Source organism: Camponotus floridanus, unplaced genomic scaffold (assembly GCF_003227725.1).
Source record: "Camponotus floridanus strain SB8 unplaced genomic scaffold, Cflo_v7.5 scaffold1, whole genome shotgun sequence".
NCBI classification, from domain to species: domain Eukaryota; kingdom Metazoa; phylum Arthropoda; class Insecta; order Hymenoptera; family Formicidae; genus Camponotus; species Camponotus floridanus.
In genome coordinates, this window is record NW_020229214.1 from 8,251,369 (window position 1) to 8,275,134 (window position 23,766).

A 23,766-nucleotide genomic window follows, 5' to 3' on the forward strand; every position below is an offset into this window, starting at 1 on the left:
GAAGACTCTTGATGAAGAAAGGAAAACACAGTTTTAAACATAGGTAAATTTCACTTCTGTGAAATTTGCGGTGATGATGTGTATATATATACATTTATTTCTACTTTATTTTTATCCTTTTAATTACATTTATATTTAATTTTCTTCTTTCTAATTTATATAAGCAAGAAAATATTAATCGTAAAATATATACAGGAATCAAAATATATATAGATTATAACATAATGTACATGGTAAATTCAATAGTGTAAATTTATGATACCACAATACTAAATAACTGAAATAAAGAGAATCGATGAGATCATTTTTGTCTTGTGCATTTTTGTCTTGTGCTTATATTTTGAGATCAAAATGTATTCAAATGATCTCTTTTTCAATGAAAAAAATTCTCTGAATTATATTCAACACTGGAAAAAGATACATCCAATAACATAGGATAATAAAATAACAATAGCATTAAAATATACATATCAAATGATAGAATTAAAATATACATATATGGTTACATATAATACTTATATCATATATATCTTATATCTTCTTTAAATTCAGCAAAAATCCTGCGGGCGGCGTAGTGAACACATTTCGCGTATCCACTATGGACATCCACGAAGGATTCAACGAAACCTCGTAATCACGTAGAATCGCTATCAATCCCACGGCGGTTTGCAAAATTCCCAGTCGCATACCTAATAATCAAGTGGAAAATCAATCTACAGAAAATTTAACAAGTCATAAGCGGATTCCAAATTTTTTGTTGTAGTTGAATATATAAAATGTAATTAAAATTATTTGCTAATAAATCTCTTAATATGTTCAATTTTATAAACAATACTAAAATTTAATTGGCAAAGATTACAGAAAATTAATAATAAGCATATTTCTCTAATTGTAATTTCTTTACATTTGTGTTTTGTAGAAATAATAAATGAACGAATAGATCGCCTGATAAATGTCGAAGAAGATTCACTCCAGTAAATTCTATATTCCAAACACATTTTAAATCCATCTGTAGTCTATGATGCACCAACCTATACAATTTCGCGGGCCCTCGCCGAAAGGTAGAAAGGTGCAAGGTACAATCTCGTTTTTTCTCTCGTCGCTGAATCGTTCAGGATCGAAACGCTTAGGATCCTCATAGAATCTGAGGTCTCTCTGAATTCCGTATAATGCGACATATATCGGTGTCCCTTTCTCAATAGTTATGTTTGTATTAGGTAACTGTAATTTATTTATTTTTTCAATTGAACTGTTATTCTTCGTATCGACATTTTGATTTCGATAAATGATATATCATTGAAAGAAAAGTGGGTGATCTATAGTATAATGTATAACGTATAATTTCTTATACCGTATAATCTTCTATGGGAGTCCTATCCAGAATTGGCGCAGATGGATAGAGTCTTAACGTTTCGTTTATCACTTGATGTAGATATTTCATGTTATTAACCGCTTCATATGTGACGCCGTTCGCGGTCTGAATCTTCTCGAGGATCTCCTCTCTCGCGCGTCTCTGCATTTCCGAATATTTGGCCAACTCGCAGAGAGCATAGGTCATAGTGGTAATACTAGTCTCACGACCGGCCACAAAGAAGATTGCCGCTTGAGCAAGAAGGATATCCCCTTCGAATCCTGAGAAGAAGCGTAATGAAGAAAGCATGAACGATAAAGATTATTTTGTTAAATTATTTTAATTTTGAATTTATTTATTCCAGATATTTATTCATCATTTTTTAGCGTCTAATATTATTAATTAGAATTGAATATATGCAGTAGTTCAAAACTCACGGAAATGAGTATCATCTGCATTTTCATTTTTCAATTGCAAAAGAGAATCGATCAGATCTCCCCGTTTCGTCTTCGTGATGCTTCTATTGTCCATAGAGTCCCAAAACACTTTGCGGAAGTAATCCGTGTAGTCACCCAGCATTTTAAGACCCAGATATTTTCCAATTTTCGGTAAGAAGAACATAAAAAAGAATCGCAAGGTTCTCGAAAGAGTCGGTTGAAATGCTTTACGTGCTGTATAAGTGAGAAAACAAAAAGGACCATATGAGATTCCTTTATTTTATCTATAGAATACTGTATAACATTATATTAATATTTGGATATAAACTTGTAACGATGCGTTCACGCATCGTCACTATTTTCTTATTTGTATTAATAAATATATCTATACTACACCTTACTCGCTTCACCTATCTGTCTCACCCGCTAATTTTTCCGATACGCACCAGCTATCTCGCTCGCAACCATGCACGCTCATATGCTCTCTCATTCGCACGCTCGCTTTCTCGCTTGCTCTCACCGCTTATCGCATGTTGTCTCGCTCACTCGTTCGTCCGAATATTCGCATCTCTCGCAGTCGTGTCCCACCTGAGCGATTCGCCAGGTAGAGAATCTCTAACCGAGTATATAAGCCGGCACGATCAGTGCATCGGGATCGGGTGTCTCCGGTTGCGGTCATCCAGTCCAGATCGAGGTATCTCTCGACTCCTACCGAAGATCGAGTGTCTCCGGCTTCCTGATACCAGTCCAGGTCGAGGTGCTTCTCGACTCCCGGCCGGGTGTCTCCGGAATCCTGATACCAATCCAGGTCGAGGTGTTTCTCGACTCCCATCGGATGTCTCCGGCTCCAGTACCAGTTTCGATCGAGGTGTCTCTCGATCGAACCGGATATTTCCGGTTTTCGTGAATCAGTCCGAGACGATATGTCTCCTGACTCACCGGGTATCTCCGGTATTACCCGTACCTACCCAAGTCGAGGTATTACCCGACTTCACGGGGTGTCTCCGGCATTTCTGAGCCGTCTTGACATTTAGTCCCGTCGACAGGATGCTAGCCCCTAAGCTCCGTGTTTCCCGTGTCCGTCCTGAAGACCTGTAAAATATTCCTTGACCCCCTGTAGATATAAGCCCGTGTTACCGTGGCCATTCGATACCGTTCATACGCGCTAGTCGTACCATGAAGACTAGTTATGCGTTTTCCGTCTACCCGCTAGATATCGTTTGCACGCGCCGTGTTCACCGATTTCTATTTCGTTACTACACCTAGTATATATTTTTCTCACACTTAGATACACTGACATTCACACACGCACACACATACATTGTACATATGCATTAGATTAAATAAATACATTCTAGTAGAACCGAAAATGATCACACAAGTCTGTTTTCCCTCCTTCTTTCGAATCCTGACGATCTGACGAGCCGATCCAGAGCGTCGAGAAAGGCGGACCGTTTCAAACTTGATATATATATATATTTTTTTTTGTCAAACATTTGATTGATTAATTATGTCTTTATAAAGATCGTTTTAATATTTTTATATTTTACTTACAGTTTATGAAAAATTCTGGTGGCGGTGTGTCGAAACAATTTGCTCGAATTCCAAATGCCATGGAAGCTATCACAATAGTGGTATACTTGTAGAATATGTCCTTGATAGGTATCGATGCGATATTGGAGTCGACGAACTGACCTTGCAGATATTCTCTCATCATCTCTCCGGATTCTTGCATAAGCAAGAAGAGACTCTTTAACTTGCCACTCGTAAACACTGGCGACATTTTTGTCCTGCGAATCAAAATTACTTGATAATTATGTTAGAAAATGAAGTAAGAATAATTTAATACTATAATAATATAAGAATAATTTACAACAAGAGAGGAGAGAATATAAAATTAAATAATTAAATATATTGAATCTACAATCTATACAAGTACGTAAATCTGTTTACCGCAATTGCTTCCATTCAGGATTCTTGATAGTAAAGAGGCTCCAATTGCCAAGAGTATCGGATTTGCTTCTACCGTCGAAATGATGATTTGGGAATACATGAAAGTCCCTAATCATGATTTGTTTGATCAGTTCTGGATTCCTCACAAGTAGGAATGGTTCGTGTAAGATGTAAATTCCGATTACGTCATCTTCATCCGCAGCTTGCCGATGCAGCTCGCCGAAGACCACTCCCGCTGGTTTGCGCATAAGCATTGCATCCTTGAAGTGACCGAAAAACCAATGTGCGGGTAACGTGCGTACGCCACGTCTTTGCCAATAAGAGTGTTTCCACTTTAACCATAGGAAAAGCGTTGCAAAAAGTGAGAAAAATATTAAAAGCGTGTCCAAGAAAATGCAGTCAGTCAACATTGCCATTTTGCGCAAATCTCTTTAGAAATTTATTCGTGTGAAACTTTGTTTAAATTATAAAATATCGTGCATTCTATTTCTGCATAAAATTCTGTTTCAATTATAAGATTTTTAATAATATATAAGATATGGAATTCACTGTTCAATATGTAAAAATCGGTAAAGTTTCTACGTGTGAATCGCTTCAGATGATACATAAAACTGCGGGAATAAAATTATATGCGTGCATCTTTATACTTCTTGCCGAGTCATTTATCAATTATAAGAGGGGAGTTGTTTCTCTTAAATATACTAGGTGCCGTATAAAATTATAGAAGCATTGCAACAAAAATGATTGGTTTGATTTTGATCAATTCGTAATTTTGATCGAACTTTTGTATGTAAGAAACGATAAATGGCAAAAAATTATGCGAATGCCTAATTTTTTGTAAGGTTTTTATTATAAGACTTCTGTGAATTGGAACTTTTTAACATTCTATATATATATATATCATTAAGTAGATTCGATCTATACATGATAATATATAGATAGTGTGTAGGAAGAAAGAACTCAACAAATAGTTACGTAAGTATTTAATATTTCTTGTAAGTACTTAATATTTCTTGGGAATGCACACACAACGATGGCATTCAATAGTAATAGAGATGTGCTGCTCTGAAGGCATCTGCATTTAGCTCATAATCATGTATTAAATATATCTTATATTTGCATTAACATAATAATAATATGGTTATGCTTACTACGATATATTATTATATTTAGCGTTTTTTTAATTCTCAAGTAAGTAATTTTATCGCGTGATAAACGCAAAAAAAATTTTCATCAAATATAGGTGATATTATTAAATCGAAAATATTTTACTCTTTTTATACATTTATTTCTTCTTTATCTCTAATTCGTATTTATTTTTCATATCCCGTATATATATATATATATATATATATATATATATATATATGTATATATATATATATATATATATATATATATATATATATATATATATATACAGGGTGTCCAAAAACTCATAATCAATCTTTCAAAGACACATTCCTGGGATGATCTGAAGATGATTTTTCCTCAACGAAAATATTGAGGCACTAATAGTTTTCGAATTATAAGTGATTGGAAATAAGGGATTTTTCGTAAACTAAGCTTTGTAGAAATAAAATATTAACAAAACCACATTCTTCAATTAAATAGAGATTTTAAATAGAGTTTACTTTAGTTGAGTTTTAATTTAAGACTTAATTGCAAAGATATATGATGACAAAAATTGGGAACATGCAAAAAATGATGGCCTTTATCGACATTTTCGCTGAAGAAAAATCGTCTCCAAATGATCCCAGGAATCTGTCTTTGAAAGATTGATTATGAGTTTTGGGACACCCTGTATATATATATATATATATATATATATATATATATATATATATATATACATACATATAACTTTCTTTTCGAAAAAACTTTAGCCAAGTATAATTGGATAATCAATTTTGTCATTGCACTCAAAGATATTACATATAATAATATACTGGAGAAAGTCATTATTTCTATTTCTTCTACACAATTTTTTAATTCTTTAATAGGAAAAAAAATAAAAAGCCAAAAACTTTTTATTTTTTAAAAATAATCGAAGAAATTGCATATTCAATGAAAAATTATCGAATAAAGAAAAGAGAAATTAATCTTTAGACTTTCAAATAATATTATAATATATTTAAAGCGGCTTTATAACCAAAAGAAATACGAAAAAGAATTATAAACAAATTATAAATTAATTCTAAAGAGTAGAACTTTATGATATTTTCCGATATTTTTCATTAAACTCTATGTGATTGGAGTTTATAAAAACTCTTAAGAGAGAAACACATTTTAAACATAAATTTCACTTCTTTTGAAATCTGCAATGATGATATATAATATAAATATTTTTTTTACATATCTCAAATCAATTAATTCCCTTCGCATGTGTTGAAAATTATACAAAAATTTAAATTATATTCTATCTTTAACAAAAGAATTAATTTGCAAATTATTCTAACGTTCTTGAAGTTAAAATTTAATAATTTGCAAGAATTTGTAAAAAAATTACACATGTTTCGTGTATATTGTAAGACTATTTTTCAAACATATTTCTGCTCTTGTCAACAAAATATTTATCAAATAAAAAGTTCGAATTTTCATGCTAATAATTTTTTAAACTTGGAATAAAAGTAAATCTCCATTTCCAACTGCTTCGTTGCTTTATGAGATTTATTTCAGTACTTTATAATACACAAATTATACATACATATATACATATATACGTACACACGTATATGTACAGGGTACCATTACATGATAGAGAAGAAAATATTATAAGAAAATGATTATATAACGCATCCAAGATCTATCTAACATGTCAACTTCGCTTGACATGTAAGAAATATCTTAACAAAATATACAAAATGATATTTAACGGGCAATACTCGCTTGCCTTTTTTATTTATATGATAAGGAAAAATTTCTTTTCAAAAAAGTTATCTCTTTTCTGTCTCGTGATATATTTGATCGAACGTTCTTATAATCAAACATCACATAATTTTCTTTCGAGGACGTTTCATGGACGTCGTATCCAAAGCAGTTCGCACGTAAATGGAATGGAAACCCTGTATCGTATCGCGTATAACTTTATAATATATTCTAGTATAAACATCACGTTCTCAAAGTAACTTCGCTATATTCTAAGTGGGCAATCATAAATACAGAGATACAATTTTGTAAGTTTCCAAGAAACGTCCAAATAATATTCTAATTTCTCAGATCTCATCTAGATATAAAAAAGCTCTCTAAAATTTCTCAAATGTAAAGAGAAAACATTTTTTAGATAAAAGTTTTTTAAAAAAAGCTTTTTTTATATGATGAATGTTTTCCAGACATTTAAACAAGCTTTTAGAGATCAGCTTTTTTGAATATCAGAAGATGTCTGATCTTTGTTGAAAAGACGCTCTGATTTTTCAATCTTCTTTAAGCATTTAAGAGATATTTTAATTTTCTAGCTGATTTTTTAAAACAATTTTTAAACACCTCTTGAAGATTGTTTGGATTAGTTGTTACGTGTTTCGTCGATGACATATTAAGTATTTTTTTTCGCTATAATCTTAAAGATTATGTAGTGCGCCAAGCATTATTATCTGCTATAAAATATATACAATAGAATTCGAATATGTTACATCGTGAGTATCTAATAAGTGAAGTGAATCGCCTAATGTGGAATTTCGAAATTCGATAATGTGGAACAATTTTTACAACGTTTATTATCGAATAGAAATCGTCCGGATTTCGTCAGCGGATTAAATAGATAGAATTAAAATAAGCATAATTTCGACAAGTTTAATTTTTTATATATATAATTACAGAGAAATTAAAATCTCATTAACAAGTTTTGTTCACAATAACAATTGTAAAAATCAATTGTTTAACGTTAGATGATTCATTCTCTTCAAATCTCCCCAGAAGTTTTTGCTATAAAAATTGGGATTTGGATGTTTAGCCACGAAAAAATAATATATTTGCCTGTATTTACTTGTCGCTTTATGCTTTTCGTTAAGAATTTGAGGAAAATTCTCCTTTAAAACATCGCATGTTCTATTAAAGTTTTTAAAGAGGAAACAACAGAAAAGAATCTTATCAACTTATCAATATAGATATATTTGCTCCATATAGATATATTTGCTAATAAGTAAAATAAGTTTGACTTGGTAACATTTAATTAATATTTATTTTCATAAGCATTTGGACAGTATCGACGCACTTATAATATAAATTTAAAATATACTTTACAATTTCGTAGTGTAGTTATAATTCAATATTGTTGGAAACTGATCAATAATTTTTTTAGATATTTTATCTTTTGCTTTAAGCAGTTTTCTCACGTTCTGTACTAAATATCATTCAGTAGTTCATATCATTATTTATTTATTTTATCACTGTTGCAAGGTATAAAAAAATTTAATTATTAATTTTTTTGTAAAGATAAAAATAAAATGGCGACGTCAAAGCAAATATAAGCAGATTCTCTCTTATTTGTGTATACTTTTTACATTGTGACATAAAATGTAACATCAAGATATGGCTGTTTCCAGCAAATCTTGGAATGCTTTATATTATTTCTTTAATGTGTGTTACGCTATTATTATCAAACTTCCTATTCCCATCTATATTAGAATTATAAACCCATGAAATAAGAGTAAAGAGATATAACTATATAAATTGAAAGTGACAATAAAAAGTGTTCTGTATCGGCCAGGTTCGTTAAACGGAATAATATATTTTGTCACCTTGAAATTGTATGTAAATGATAGATGGTGACATAAAAAGGTTAAAAATATGATTACAATGAGATGCGTGGTGTGAATAATATAATAAAATTTCACAAAATGAATTCACAAATAATAATGCTACAATTTTTTAAAACAAAAATAGTTAAACATAATTAATAATACACGTATACAATATACACATATATAATATTCAAAATGACGACGAAATGTTGTAAGTTATTCCTGTAGACATATTAACAATGACATTCGATGAATCTGATCTCATATGAAACATTTTTAGTAACTAACTTTTGTCTCTCCACTATGAAGTTAAGTCTCCTTACTCTTATCTCATGATAATAACATTAAAAGGAAGAAAAATACAAACTCGAAACGGTTCAATGTTTAATTGAATCGAGAAAATCAGAAACTTACATATATATATCTAGATTAATATTTACTTAAAGAAAATAACATTTATTTTCTTCATCATTTTTAATATATATGTATATAATTGATCATTTAATATTTTATTTTTGGTAAATTAAAACCTTTTTTTTCTTTCTTAATAATTAAATCAAACTATTCTCAAATGATTTATTCCTGGCAAATAAATATTTTCATTTTTGTCTACAATATATAGCATATTTGAATCTTTGTTTCTAATGGCAACCGAAAACATATGTAAAATATTTTTCTTTTGTTAACAATCTTCATCGTAATATTACAAAATATTTCAATAATTATCTTTTCTTACACATATTCGAAGTAAAAAACTTTTAAGATAAATGTTTAACACAAATCTGCAAAATTTCTTGCAAACAAAACCAATACGTTTTCTGAATTTCCCAATTCAATTTAAAAGATTGCCATCCGATTGTAATATAAAGCTATTTTGGTTGCGCGTCCTGTTGAGACTGTTGCTGTTGCTGTGTCTGCTGTTTTTGCATTTGCTGCGTTATGGTTTGCAATCTTACTTGACCAAGACCGGGCGAAGAAGCTAGATTCGGAACAGTGGAGGTGGCACCTACACCAGAACTGGCACCTGCACCGGTGGTCGAACCGGAAGTAGTAGAACCTGAGCCAGGACCTGGGCTGGAACCTGGACCGGGACTTCGCCTTACCGCACTGACGATCGGTTTTCCTTGAATAGGCATAGCTTGTCGCAGCTGCGCATTGTTAGCAGTCACCACCTGGATAGTCTGTTTCAAGGATCCGGATGCGACTGGTATCACGCGGGTTGGCAACTGCGATTTAGCCAGTACTATTGGATTAGCCTGAGATGCCGTCTGTCCTGTCGAAACCTGAATTATAAAATAGCATCATTTTAACAATTTCACTCATAGAATTCGCTTGGATATATTTCATTTCAGAATTACAATAATTACAGAATTTAAAAAATATTAAAAATATTTAATACTTTTTTCTGTTTTTCTCAAATTCTAATAATCAAAATCGGTATTACTTTCAACAAATAATTTTCACTATTGATAAAAAGCCCACAAAGGCTCTAACAAAAGCAGCAAAATAACAAGTTTACTAGCAATTTTCTTTCGCGGCAACAAGCATCAAAACAGATTACAATATTTACAAAGACAGAAAAAGAAATGTTTCTCATTCATATAAGCATTTTACGTACGTGAGGAAATTGTTGTACCGCCGGAGGTTGAACTTGCTTTATCACCTGCTGGATCTGCTGCATTGATACGGGCAGCGATTTTGGTGATTGTACGATCAGTTGTGTCTGCATACCTCCTTTACCAAGTTGTGCAGCGACTTTTTGTCCTCCAAGTTTCCTTTGAGCGAGGATCTGTGAATGAAGCGCAAGTTGACGAATCTGTTGCGGCGTCCCAGTACGAACACCCGTCACATTGGCTGCCTTGACGAGAGTCGCTACTGGAGTACCACTCGCAGAAGTACCCATCTGTTGTACCTGCAGACCGGCCTGGGCAAAGATCTGCGCCGGTGTGAGTCCTGTTGGAGGCATCTGCAACAGGAGTCATAGTCAGCTACTTTCGTGAATTAAGAATATGAAAGATTCTACTCAACATGCAGAATGAACATTTCATATAATTTTATTGTTTTGAATATTTACATTAGGAAGATATTGCCGTCTTTTGTATCGCAAGACACTCACTTGCCCAGCAGCCGCGGCTGCTGTCTTCGCTTGATGTAGCGCCTGCCGCTTGATCAATGCCATTTCCGACTCAGACACTGGCCTGGCCATTGTTTGTTTGCTTACACCGGTTTGCGCTGTCGCAGTGCCCACTGTGGGAATACCCTGTTGCTTCATTAAATTGGCAGCTGTCGCCGCCCGCTGCTGCTGCTGCTGTTGCACTGCCGCCGTTGCCGTGGTCGGTATCGCAACGGATAACTTTTGACCACCAGTTGTTTGCGTCTGTAATACCTTGCTGAGTTGTTGTTGGCGCAATAGTACTTGTTGCTGTCTGTAATATTGCAACTGCGCTGTCGTTGCATTCTTGTTTCCCGTTGTGGCCATCGCTACGCCCACTAAACCTCCCTTTTGACCACCCCCTGAGTTAGTGGAAGCTTGACCTGTGGGTTGCAAGCCACCTGTGGCGATTCGTTGAGCAGCTTGTTGCAAACTCGCAACGTTCGCCGATGTTGTTCTTGCATCCTGTATGATTACTTGCCCACTTCCACCAGGTCGAGCTTTCACCGTCGTAGTAACTACTGTAGTGGTTGCCACATTAGTTAAATTTGCAGCAGCCTTCGCACCCGTTATGGAGCCAGTGTTATTCACATTTGGAATTGCTTGAGGAGTTAGCTGATGCATTTGTGATCCTACGGAGTTTGTGACTACTTGTCCAGCTTGTTGTTGTTGAGTTTGCTGCTGCAACTTGAGTTGCTGCTGCTGCTGAGCAGCTTGTTGCTGCTGCTGCTGATGTTGTAGGAGCCGTGCTGCAACCTGTTGTTGCTGTTCCGGAGTAAAAACCTACGAATTTAATTAACGAATATCTCCTTGGACGTGTTAGTATAGCAAATAAAAGATGTTATATTGATTCTATGTAGTTCAAGTTTAAACAAATTTGAAAAAAATTTACACTACTAAGCGCAAATGCAAGTTGTTCTTATATATCTTACATTACTAACCGTATGCTTCATCTTTTCCTTAGCTATTCTATCTGCGCGTCGCGCAGCAACGTCCACTGGCACCATCGGATTATCGATTTGTATGCCGCATTCAACTAGGACAGCCGTTATGGTAGGATTCCTCATCAACGGACTCATAAGCAACGGCGGTTTCACGGTAGGTGTTCGTTTATTAGACACAGATTTTATGATTTCATATCTTTGAGTGCCCATTAATGTGAACGAGTTATTTCTGTCTTGATTGTGCAATTGCGATGTTCTCATTGGTCTGTTGCTCTTATTCTGTTGCTGAAAGTAGTGAAAAAATGCCGAGAATTATAATCCCCATAGGTTTTTATTTAATATTATTTTCCTTATCATCGTATAATTGAAGAATTTTCAGATAGAAGAGACAGAAAAGCTAAATTATAGATAAATCTTTCTATGAGATTTGTTTTGCAATTACGATATTTTCCTTATCATCGAATTCATCGGTGAATAAAGTGAATAATCTACCTCAGAGACTTGCGGTGTTTTATAAACGCTTCCCTTTTGTTTCTTCTGCTTCTTCGGAGGAGTGTCGTACAGCAGCTTACCCTCTTCCCTTGGTATTATCACAGATTCATATCTGCCTCTGCAGTGTTTGGGCGATCTATGTAATCGCGTACCGCTGTTAACACAATCGGCTACCATGTCCCAGTTAGGCGTATGACCCGGCGAGAGGATTATCATGTTTAAGGGTAAGCCCTGATAGCTTTGGATAGAATGTAGTAGAGCCCACTCCTCATAGATCAACCAATCTATCACGTGATCTGGCTCCGGTGAACTCTTCGTGACATGAGAGGAGTTCTTCAACACTGTCATCGGTGGGCGTACCATCGCACGATACTTATGCAATTTCATGTCGCGACGCATTTTCATCAACGCCGGAGACGGTCGATCAAAGAGGGATCTCGGTGCGAACACGGATTCCTCTTTGTGTCGCATTATCTTGACAGGTCGACAACCTGCAATTAGAAAAACAATTAGCAGTTATTAATTACAACTTTTGTTGATTTAAAAAAGCGACAATTTTTTGATCAAGTTAAGCTCGTGAAATTTGCATCTTGTCACCGAATTTGTTTATATTTTTAATGTTTTATTTTCAATAACAAATAGATACAAAGATTTATATAATACGTAATAATAAGGATAATTTTCCATTCTAAAATATGTTTCTAGAAAATAAATAATACTTAATATTTGATATCTTTATGAGTAAAATTTACTCACCATCATCAGTGAGAACGGCTTCGATTCTATTCCTGCTTCGCTCTTTCTTCACGTAAATTGGAGGTAGCTGAGCCTCTGTCATGGGTACATCTTCATAAAGAAAACTCATAGCGTAATCGATATATACATCATTATCCGTTGTAGGAGGAGTGGGTGGACACCACATCTAAAAAAAGAAAAGAAAATTTAGCTTAATTGTATTCTTCCAAAAGAGAATTCAAGAACATTGTACTTCATTTGTTATTTTTTGTACAACTGGAGATAGAGAATTTAATTTTCTCTAAGCATCTCCATAATCGTATGTTCTTTTTTTTAATTTTAAATGTACGTGTATTGTATTTATTTAGTAACTTTTTTAACGAATAAATTAATTTCTTGTATTTTTTGTCTTTGCAAAATCACAAAATTTTTTCTTTCTCAATCTTAATACAAAAAAAAATTTAGTAAAACTTGATAATAAAATACTATCAATATTATAATAAAAAAAAAGTTAGAGTAAATACAATATTTAATAAATAATAATCCCTCGCATTTTGCTTAATTTTTATCACAAATTTATATAATAAAAGGTAAAACCGAATTGTTTTGGACTTACCGGCATTTGCTCCATGGTATGTTCCGATAACCAAATCTGCAAGATATTAAAGTTAGATATGAGTTAGATCCTGAGACCTACGAGAATTTCTTGCTCCCATATAGTCTGTTCCTGTGCTCACTAAACTTGCGATATACCTTTTCACACTATCGAAATCTTTTTTAAGAATCTCTAATTCTTTTAGTCATTAATAAAGTCGCTTAGAAATTTTGCCTTTGTTTAAATCATGAACGAAGCTGAATTTCAAAGGCTGAATTTCTAACAATTAATAAATATAAATAATATTATATAGAAAAAAATGTAATAATATAATAAATAGTATAAAATAAATAATAGTTCTGTGAGACACTATAGGACGGACGCGATGAGCAAATTTCCAATAAATAATAATAAAAATAAAAAGGAAGAGAGAAAAAAGAGAGCGCGCAAAAGGGCTACTCTTTCCCATATTTCCATTAGTTTTCAGATTTGAGATTATAATTCTCTATGATTATAATTTCAAGGTATAAAAGTTTCCACGTGTTATAATTATAATCTCTTATGAAGAATCTTTACTATTAAAAATTTATCTTATTTAAAATTCTGAGCTTTAGTCTCCTTTCAAAAAACGAAAAAAAATTTAATGTTAAATATTTCTTTTTTGGAGAAACCGCAACAAGAAACATAATAAATTTTGAAATTTTTTTCAAGGAGAAATCAACTTCGAATTTAACTAGAAAATTCATAATAAAAAAATTATGTGTAGGACGATAAGATTATGGGATAGCCTATAGACGCTCAAAGGTTCTCGTTCCTCTCATCCTAAATATTTTAAGAGAAAGAGTTCTTATTCTTCACGATATATTCCTTTATCTATTATATTATCATCATATATATATAGGATGAGATACGTGTGTGACGTAACGTATAAATAACGTATCTCACTCATGTGCCTGCTTATATCTTGCTGCGGACTCCAAGTTTGGAATGGCAAAGGCAGTGTTTTGGTGCCATTTTATGAACAATTTTATTGGAGCTCTTTTCTTTTCTTTCTCTACGCATGTACTAAGACATATTTTTTTCTCGAAAAAAAGTGCGGTCATGATAGCCTTGCCACACCAAACCGATATCGAGAGAGAAAAAGTTCTATTAAATCGCGATAAATATATAAACAAGCACACTGAGCTGAGAATGATTTGACACCAAAACGGAACTGAACCTTTGATCGACACAGACTTGGAAACGCATCAAGAAATAAGGGAGAACACATTTCTATATACAATATATATATACATATATATATAGCAAGGAATATCTCGTTTATTTTTTTTTCTTCTTCGAACTCTCGCTCGATCATACAAAATACAGGCACGCAACTTAAATATTACAGTATGTGCATGTGTGTGTGTGTCAGGAGGAGGAAGAGGGAGGCAAGTGGAAAAGAGCGGAGGAAGGATATCCTTATATCTCGCGTACGATAATACATAATATAATAATCAGGTCCTTGTTCTGTCACTTACGTAGTTCAAGACGGCACGATTGAAATCTTTTCTCGCGAATAAACCGGCTAAACCACGTAACTCTTCATCACCCTAATCATTATTAATTAAATCCTCGTCAGATATCAATCCTGTCCTTCATATTTAATTATAAATTCAGACTTAATCGTCAAAACAAATTATTAGGGTGGAATCGAATCACGCATTTTACCCCGTACACATTTTTATATCCCTTTCTCGTTTTTCGTCTATATATGTGTATGTGTGTATGTATGAATAGTTTCGGATGGCGCACTAGAGAATTGTTTGACTAATGTTTTACACTGGTTCATTCTTCCCTAATATAATACACACGTTCATTTCGCTCGTCACACTGTTTTATATAAATCATCATTCACGCGCGCCTAAAAATCCGCCTTTGCCGTCTGCACTTTCCTATATTTTTTAAAAATTCATTATGATATATTCGGCAGAAATAAGAGGCGAGCGCAAGACAGATCAAAGATTATAGGAAAGTGCAGTCAGAAGAAACAGATCCTACCTTTACAACGAAAAAAAATAAAATGAGATAAGAGAGTGGGAAGGCGGGACCGGAGATACACAACTTACAATGCTACAAATATTACACGTGTACCTGCGGTACAACCCATAAAGAAAACGCATTCTTTATCGTAATTATGATTATGTACAGATGCGTACTCGTGTCTCATGTTAGCGCTAAATGTGTCTATTTGATTTTTCTTTCATTTTCCTCGTATAAGAATTTTCTCTCTCTATGCATCTCTTATTGTATAAAGTTTCTCTCTAGCGAATTTAATTATGAATCTTTATATAAATGTTGTCTCTCGATTATTCTTTTCATATAATTTTCTTTATTCGAAATTTTGTTCTCATTTTAAATTTTATATATTTGTGGAATTTAATAATTATTTGATACATTTATAACTTTTCTCTCGTGTATATATGATTCTTATATAGAGTTTTTGTTCTTTCCGCTAGAAATTGTCATGTTATTTCTAAGTCAAAGAAATCTAAGAAAATCAAACAATCACTAAGCGCTAAATATGAGATAAGTACGGGCAAAAGACGTGCAATCAAGTTGCGCGTATAACATGAGTGCGATCGCCAAGCGTTCCTAAACGCTAGATCAAAATTTCCATCAGATTTTTATCCCATGATATTTTATATCTTATTAATGTTTTCTCATAATATAATCTTAAAAATAAATCATTATTTTATTGCAAATAATAATAATTTATTTTTCTATTTTTACTTTATTACTTTTATTTTTATTATTTTACATCTTTATAAAAAAAGGAGCTCCGATTAATTCGATTAGGTAACAAAAGTGATCTAAGAATTTGATAAAATCGAAATATATTATATAATATATTAGATTTCTCAACTATCACAAATTACGATTTTTTTACTCTTTTTTGTTTTTTTTTTTAATTTTTTACTTCACATCATCATTTCTTTCTTGTAAGAAAAATAAATAATAAAACATATCCATCCAAATTTACAGAAGAAATGCACTTTTAATTTTACCTGGAATCTCAAAGTTATATATATCGCAAAAGATGCTGCCAATTCCTCACATATATCATATACAATAGAGAGAAAAATATAAATAACAGAAACATTAAAAGGAGAAAATATCATGCGACAAATATTGAGTGCGAAATCGGCATCGCACGCGCAATAAGCGGACTGAATAGTAGACAGTAGTAGCAATCGACTACATGATCGAGTAGTCGAATAGCGATAGTATTCCCGACGAAGAAACACAGGCCTTCGACGACTACTACTACACCGCGATGATACTTTAGCGAGACTCAAGATATCGTGGCGTTCCTCAGTTTGTCAGAGCGCGTCGTCACGACCGTAGAAGAGGAAGAGGACGAGAGAGAGAGATGCGAACGAAAGGACCTCTTCTGTAACGGCTCCCTGTCGCTACTGTCGTCAGAATTAGCCCTCTCGTCTTCCATCGAGCACGATACAGCATTTTTAATGCGTTTCATTTCCCTGCGCAGCCTCCTAGATTTGGTATCGGACGAGTCGCATTCTTCGCGATCAGCCTCCTGATCCTTCGGCGACAGTCGCGGCAGAAGTTCCTTGTCCTGGCCCTTTGTCTCACAATTGGCGATAGACTTGGGCTGAGTTGAGAAAGTCTTGTTGCTATTATGATGATTTCTCGTGTCCAGACTAAGAATAGCCACAACCTTGGCGGTTCTCTGAGGCTTCTCATAAGATGATGATACCAAACTTGTAGGAGTTTCATTCTCGCTGCTTGTCGGTGAAATTCGCGGCTGTTTGATGCTCGTTTTAAGCGTGGAAGTAGGGGGAGATAACAATGGTGACGACGCTGATTTTGCCGAGGAGGCCGAGGAATTTAAAGTCAATCCCGAGCGTGTCACTCTAGAAACTTGTTCGTTGTAATTGGGCGGTATGTTAGGTCGTGGAGTATCTGGACGGCGTTTTACCGCCGTCACCGACGTCTCCTTGGGGTCCGGTTTCATTGGCGGTATCGATTTGCTACGTCCGAATAACACCGGACTCGCCGGGCTCACCAGGCCATTGTCCTGACACTGCTTCGAATTCCGCGTCGCGTATTTCTCACTTCGACTAGGCGAAACTCTTGCAGAAGTGTTCATAATTACCGCGGATCTCGTGACCGGCCGTGGAAGGGGAGTGTCCGGTCGTCGTCTCGACGTCAATTTCGAATTTGTCATCTCGTCACCGCCAGTTAAAGGTGGAGACGTCAACGGAGGAACTATCGATCGCGTAATTCTGCTCTGTTCAGCGTTTGAGTGTTGCGAGCCCGTTAAATCAGTTCTGCGCGTTCTGCTCTTAGTTTCTGGTAACGATTCGACTTTGTCATCTATCAATCGGCAATTACTTTCGTCGGAGTGATTGTTGATAACCGAAGGAATTTTTGAACTACGAGTTGTCACGCTTCGCGCAAGTGCGACTTCTAATCTTCGTATGTTATATTTGGACTCGTTTGAATTGCTTTCGCTCTTTACCGAAGGCGCGATTAGAGAATCAGACACGTTCGATACCGAATCATCCGTTCCCTTTTCTGATGCTTGCAACGATGCAACGTTTAAGTTTAAATTTTCGCGTGTATCGCTCTTCGAATTGTATCTCTGACTAGTATACTTTCGCGTAGAGGACACTATCGATTCGGCATTGTCGTTATCATTATCACATACGTAATCTTTATTTTCATTCTCGACCATGTTACTACGAGTATCGTCGGCATTCGTTTTAGAATTTCGTTGCGCGATTGAAACGCGAGATATCGCAAGCGGTTTGGAAATTTTATCAACCGCGTCGGGACTTGCGTTTCGTAACGTTTTCGATCGTAAGAGCGGAACCGAACGGCTCGAGGATGATTCGACGCTTCCCGACTCTCTCGATGTCGCGGCAGACAATTTTCCCCGTGCATTGTTGCACAAAGAATTGGTTGACACGCCAAATTCGGATTTGGATTTGCCTGTCGGCTCTTTTGAACGCTTCAGAGACGCATCCGGTTGGATCGCGCTTGGAGATGATCGAGAATTTCTCGCGCTGACATTTACGTCAAGATTCTCGGCATCTTCATTGCGATTCACTTCGGACTCGAATTTTCTATACGTCGCGGACAACATTTTTTGCGAGCACCGTGTTACATGAACAGAGCAGACAGTGATTAAATTAGTGCCGTTTACAATTTTCTCGTCATTTTTTTCTCTAACACTTCCTTCTGTATTATCCAAATTCGATTCCGACGCTCTTGTTTGTTCCGATTGCGCTTTAGCAACTGACGAATCTGCGTGATCATCAGTGGGTCGCTCCACGTTGGGATTAGCAACTCGTTGCTGAACACTATTCAAGTTGATCGAATCTACATCATTTCTCGTTGAATCTTGTTCAATTTCCGCAATTTCGGAGGTCTTTGCGTTCTGATGAGAATTAGTAGACTGAACTTTAGCGCTCATATTAATACGTACGCTTCTCTTAGAATACGTATCCGACGATGAGAACACAGTTTCCTCAGATTTAGCGCGATGAAATTTCTTACGCTGCCGACGATTTGGCTTTACACCAGGCAGAATGGGACTCACGTCTAGAGTCCATAAGTTGATTTGTACATTTCCGCGAGACCTAGTGCGAGGACTATTCAGATCGAAATGATTTCGACTACAGGAGCCGGATCCCGCTAAACGACCCTTTCGTCTTGAGAAACCTCCCCCTCGCTCGGAATAATCGCGATCGTTCGCTCTCCCGTCTTCGCTTTCCTCGCCGGCTTCCTCTTCCTCATCATCGTCTCCCTCTCCCTTTTCCCCACCTCCCTCTCCCTCCTCTTCCTCGTCCCCCTGACTCTGACTCTCTGTATGACTCGATTCCTCGTCAAGACTGTCCTCGACTATATCCTCTTCCTGAGACTCTGAATCTGATTCGGTACTCGTAGTCTCGTTTTCGCTTTCCGATGGAGATTCAATACGCGGACGTCCTACCCTATTACCGCCACGTCTACGCGAACTCCTTCTACTCGGTACCGCTAGCCTCTTACTGACTAATCGCTTAGAACCGCTTTTCGCGACAGTGCTATTAACCTGATTCTGCGCATCCTCGCGACCAAACGTGAGCGGCTTCTCGTCGTCGTCGGCTAACCGCATCCGTCGCTCTTCCTCCTCTCGCAGCGCTCGCAGACGGTCCAATTCCCATTCCTTCTTCTGTTCCTCGAGTTCCCGTTCCGCCGCGGCTAGTTGTGCCGCTGAGAATGCACCCTCTGATTCCTCGACGAATTTCATGGCATATCTCTCGATCGGAGTAAGCTAAATAAAATATTATAGTTATAGAATTAATACACAAACATTATGACAATAATCAATAAAATAAATTAGAATGAAAATGACTCGACCGATTTAGCGAGTCGATGAAAAACGTTTGTCCTACCTGAGCAACTAGATTCTGAACTTCCTGCTCCGCCTTGCTGACCTGCGTTTCATCTTTGTCTGCATCCTCCAGCGGAATGTTCTCGTCAAACTCGGCAAGATCGGCAACAGCTTCTGCTTTTGCGGTTCTCGCAGCTTGAACATCGAGATCCTCTTCAGCAGCAGCAAGAGCATTTTCCAGAGCACCAATCGCCGCTTTTTCTTCCGTATGTTGATTCGAAGTGCCGCTCTGAAAGGGTCCTGCTGCTGCTGTCGATTCTTTGCTCCAAGCTTTTTCTCGTTCTCGATTCTGCTCCAGCACCTCGGCCATTCGCATCGATGCATCATTCTCCGTTTGATCGATATTGAACAAATCTTGAATGGTGGACTGAAAATAATTTTATCAAAGATAAATGGCGATTATAAGTATTTTCTTATTATGTACTCGAGATATATCGCCTTTAACATTGCCAGATATTTCACGAAATACAAGTCAATATATATAGTCTTAATTTTTCATAAATTTTGTGAAACTTTAAATATCGTAATTTAAAAAAGTTTTAAACTTTTACAATGAAAAAATAAGATATAAATTTTTCCTTAAAATTTATTTATTCTAAAAATATCAAAATTGCGAAGTTTTTTGATTAATAAATACAAAGAAACAATATAAACAATAATTTGCACGATGCAAATTATTATTGAAGTACTTACGCTTTTGAAGTATGCCGTAGTGAAGTTTCCGCCTTCAATTGCGAGATCGCCTAACAATCTTTTCTGATTTGCCTTCTTTAGTATATTCTCTTCTACAGTTTTCTCACTGACTAATCTGAAGAGAGAATATAAATATTACACTATATTCGCTATCAGATTGTTAATTAGGATTGAAAGGTCGTTTTTTTAAAAAAATTTTTATTCTAATTAATTATTCAACAATATTAATAATATAATTAATATATATATATATATATATATATATATATATATATATTCTTATATCAGAAACAATACGAATTATTGAGTTATTAAAATTATTTCTTCGTTATTAATTTGTATATGTACCTGTAAATATGTACATCCCGCGTTTGTCCGATCCTGTGACATCTATCCTGCGCCTGGGCGTCCATCGTGGGATTCCAGTCGCTGTCATAAAATATTACCGTGTCCGCCCCCGTAAGATTCACTCCGACACCTCCAGATCTCGTTGACAGAATAAAGCAAAAGATTCGCTTATCACCGTTGAATCTCTCCATCAGAATCTGTATGTCGAATCATTAAGCATCGTTAACAATTCTATTCACTATATTTTTCGATTATATCTCACACGTATGAAATTTGTATATTTTAATTATCATTTATTATATATGTACATTTCCTTTTAAAATTTATATGAAAGATGAATATATTCTTAATAACCATTATTCACACTTAAAATCTCAAATAAAATAAAGCACTTCAAAAATTTAGATAATATTGCGCATAATGTATCACTATTATAATATCTCGTTAATGATGTAATAAATTGATCACTACCTGACGTTGATCCACTCTAGTAGTGCCATCCAGTCGTAGATATATGTGTCCGTGGAAATTTAGAAAAGCTTCCAGCACATCCAACATTCTAGTCATTTGCGTGAATATTAGAACTCGATGATTTTCGGACTTCAACTTCCTCAACAGACGATCCAATGATTGTAGCTTGCCACAATCATATTGGATGAGTCTAGGATCGGGGAATTGTGTGAGCATGAGACTCGAAATCGGATGAAACACTGTCACTTTTGGTGACAGTTGTCTTTGCAATTCGGTCTGCAGATGACGTTCACCCCACAATTTGTGAGGCGGTGGATGAGATACGTGGAATCGAGGCATTGGCGCGCGTACGGCGGGTACGTGGACCACAAATCTACGGATATATCAGAAGAATTTATCTTGTGATGTCAGAAATGATATCAAGATAAAATAAACAAAGAAAAATATATTCCTCGATCAATTTCCAATAGTCATGAAGACGAGAATTTTAGTTTGCGAAATTAATTACTAAAATTGAATTTAATAAAATTCAAAAACTTTGAAAAAAAATACTTAATTTTTTTTACTACAAAAACATTGATATAAAAATTAAAGAAAATCTCATAAATATTATAATATGTAATTAAAGAGAATTCATTAATAATATAATATATATCGCATATCAACCTTTCGAAAACTTCCTTTAACTCTTCAACAATCTGCTCTGTGCTTTTGATAGCTTCAGCGAGCGCCTCCGTGTGTGAAAAGAACTGCTTGCGAGTACGAATATTCTCCTTGGCAGTCGCACAATGCACCCAACCGTTATGCCAGCGACAAGCCGTCGTAGGCTTGCCAATTCTCAAGGCCATAAAAACATCTTCGCCATAAAGCGGACACGCCGCGCATCTCCGCTCATTGATATCTGCCGTGAGATGCAGTTTGGCTTGTCTTCTCTGCCGTTTTTCCTCCTCCAACTGCGGCTATAAAATAATTAATAACTTTATTATTTATTATCTAGATATTGAAACATCTAAAGGAAAATAATTAAGAATGGAACAACAATTAAATAAAAATCTCATATATTCTTGGGAAAAACAACTAAACAAAAATAATTCGAATAAAATTGACTCGAATAAGTATTCGAAAGATAAATAATTGATTTTCTATTTTTCAATTATTGTTTTCAAAAAGGCTCAACATTTTATAAGATATCTATGTTTACTTACCAAGTGAAATTCGGATTTGGGTTGTTCGGATTTACTCTGCGCTTTACTGGCTTCCTTCTGAGCCTGTCTGGTGACGATGCTGCGTATCGATGGCGATTGTTGTTGACTGGATTGCTGTTGGCTATTTCCGCTCGATGGTGATGGCGAGGCGGTAACATTCAGAGGAGGCACTCTCATAACGGGTCGCCCGCTCGGCGTCGTTACCACACCGCTGACGACCTTATTCACCGTCGTAGCAGCCGAGGTGGACAAACCCATCAGCGATTTGGATAGTACTGTGAGACGCGATCCGCTAGAGGTCATGACTGGAAACGAAACTGTTGATACAAAACATATTATTCTTTTTTCCTTTTTTATTCATTGCAAAATGGTTTAATAAAAATCGCTAAGATAAACCTGTGTTAGTATTCTGTTGATTCGAAGTCAAAAGGATATGTCTACCGGTAGAGGTTTGAACCAACTGTGCGAAACCAGGCACTGCTATTCTCTGGACGGAATCGCCTTGCTTAACCGTGACGGTTTGCGTTGTTAGTCGTTGAATGCCATCTCTGAGACTAGCGTTTCCTACTGTGATTCTTTGCGCGTTTGTTCCTGTCGTAGTTGACGTCACGGTAGTACTTTGCGGATTATGTCCTAGCGTTGCCACGGGGATAGCTGTTTTACAAAAATTTATATTTAATTTATTATATTGTAAATTATGTATAAAATAAATATATGTATGTATATCATTTGTATGTATGTATATCACAATGGATAAATTTGCTGTTTACATTAAAATTAATATGACTATTTTTCCAATTTTTCAAACATATTTTCAACAAAATATATAAGAAAATATAATAAAAATATAAATATAATGGAAAAGGTGGAAATATTTAGATTTGATGTTTCGATTTTAGCTACAAGAAATGCTAATTTCGAAAAGTTGTATCCTTAGCTTTAGAATGCTTATAAATGGTAAGATTATAAACAAGCTGGTTCAAGGAACAACTGATCTAGCATCACTGCAAAAATGACTGCTTAGTGAGAAACAATCACTGATGAATGATGCACTGATATAATAATGCTATATTTATTTCATGCTACATATACATAATTATATAAAATATTTTATAAAACAAAATTAAATTCAGAGATACGTGGAATACAAAATTAAAGTACAAATTTTGAAAATATATTAGAGATTCAAAGATACAAAGATTCTCTCAA

General features: G+C 35.1%; 2 protein-coding genes across 10 annotated transcripts in view; both read right to left on the reverse strand.

The window, feature by feature from the left end:
- Positions 1-326: 326 nt before the first annotated feature.
- Positions 327-4,338, reverse strand: LOC105251366 (cytochrome P450 6k1). 2 transcript variants are annotated; one of them, XM_011258131.3, is made up of 6 exons: positions 3,742-4,157; positions 3,343-3,578; positions 1,789-2,022; positions 1,352-1,632; positions 1,032-1,221; positions 327-689 (listed from the first exon to the last, which is right to left on the reverse strand). In XM_011258131.3, exons 1-6 carry the CDS (start codon positions 4,155-4,157, stop codon positions 532-534), a joined length of 1,515 nt encoding a protein of 504 aa, XP_011256433.2. In that variant the 3' UTR covers positions 327-531. The 2 variants fall into 2 exon arrangements, 1 of the variants encoding a protein (XP_011256433.2); XR_003123143.1 differs by having other exon boundaries at positions 563-689; positions 905-1,221; positions 3,742-4,338.
- A 4,692-nt stretch (positions 4,339-9,030) lies between these two features.
- LOC105251369 (helicase domino) overlaps positions 9,031-23,766 on the reverse strand; it is a 32,956-nt gene continuing 18,220 nt past the window's right edge. For 3 of the 8 annotated variants that reach the window (XM_011258140.3, XM_011258139.3, XM_011258141.3), the window contains exons 19-26: positions 22,954-23,211; positions 22,558-22,874; positions 22,019-22,311; positions 21,353-21,725; positions 20,882-21,078; positions 20,534-20,648; positions 19,842-20,207; positions 16,384-19,720 (exon numbers count right to left, since the gene is read on the reverse strand). In XM_011258140.3, the coding sequence (XP_011256442.1) occupies positions 16,733-19,720; positions 19,842-20,207; positions 20,534-20,648; positions 20,882-21,078; positions 21,353-21,725; positions 22,019-22,311; positions 22,558-22,874; positions 22,954-23,211 (4,907 nt within the window). In that variant the 3' untranslated portion in view covers positions 16,384-16,732. Of the gene's footprint in view, positions 9,764-10,098; positions 10,447-10,554; positions 11,416-11,564; positions 11,862-12,068; positions 12,560-12,824; positions 12,991-13,419; positions 13,456-16,383; positions 19,721-19,841; positions 20,208-20,533; positions 20,649-20,881; positions 21,079-21,352; positions 21,726-22,018; positions 22,312-22,557; positions 22,875-22,953; positions 23,212-23,766 lie in introns of those variants that run through there. The other 5 variants (XM_011258145.3, XM_011258142.3, XM_011258144.3 and 2 more) reach the window with 5 other exon arrangements.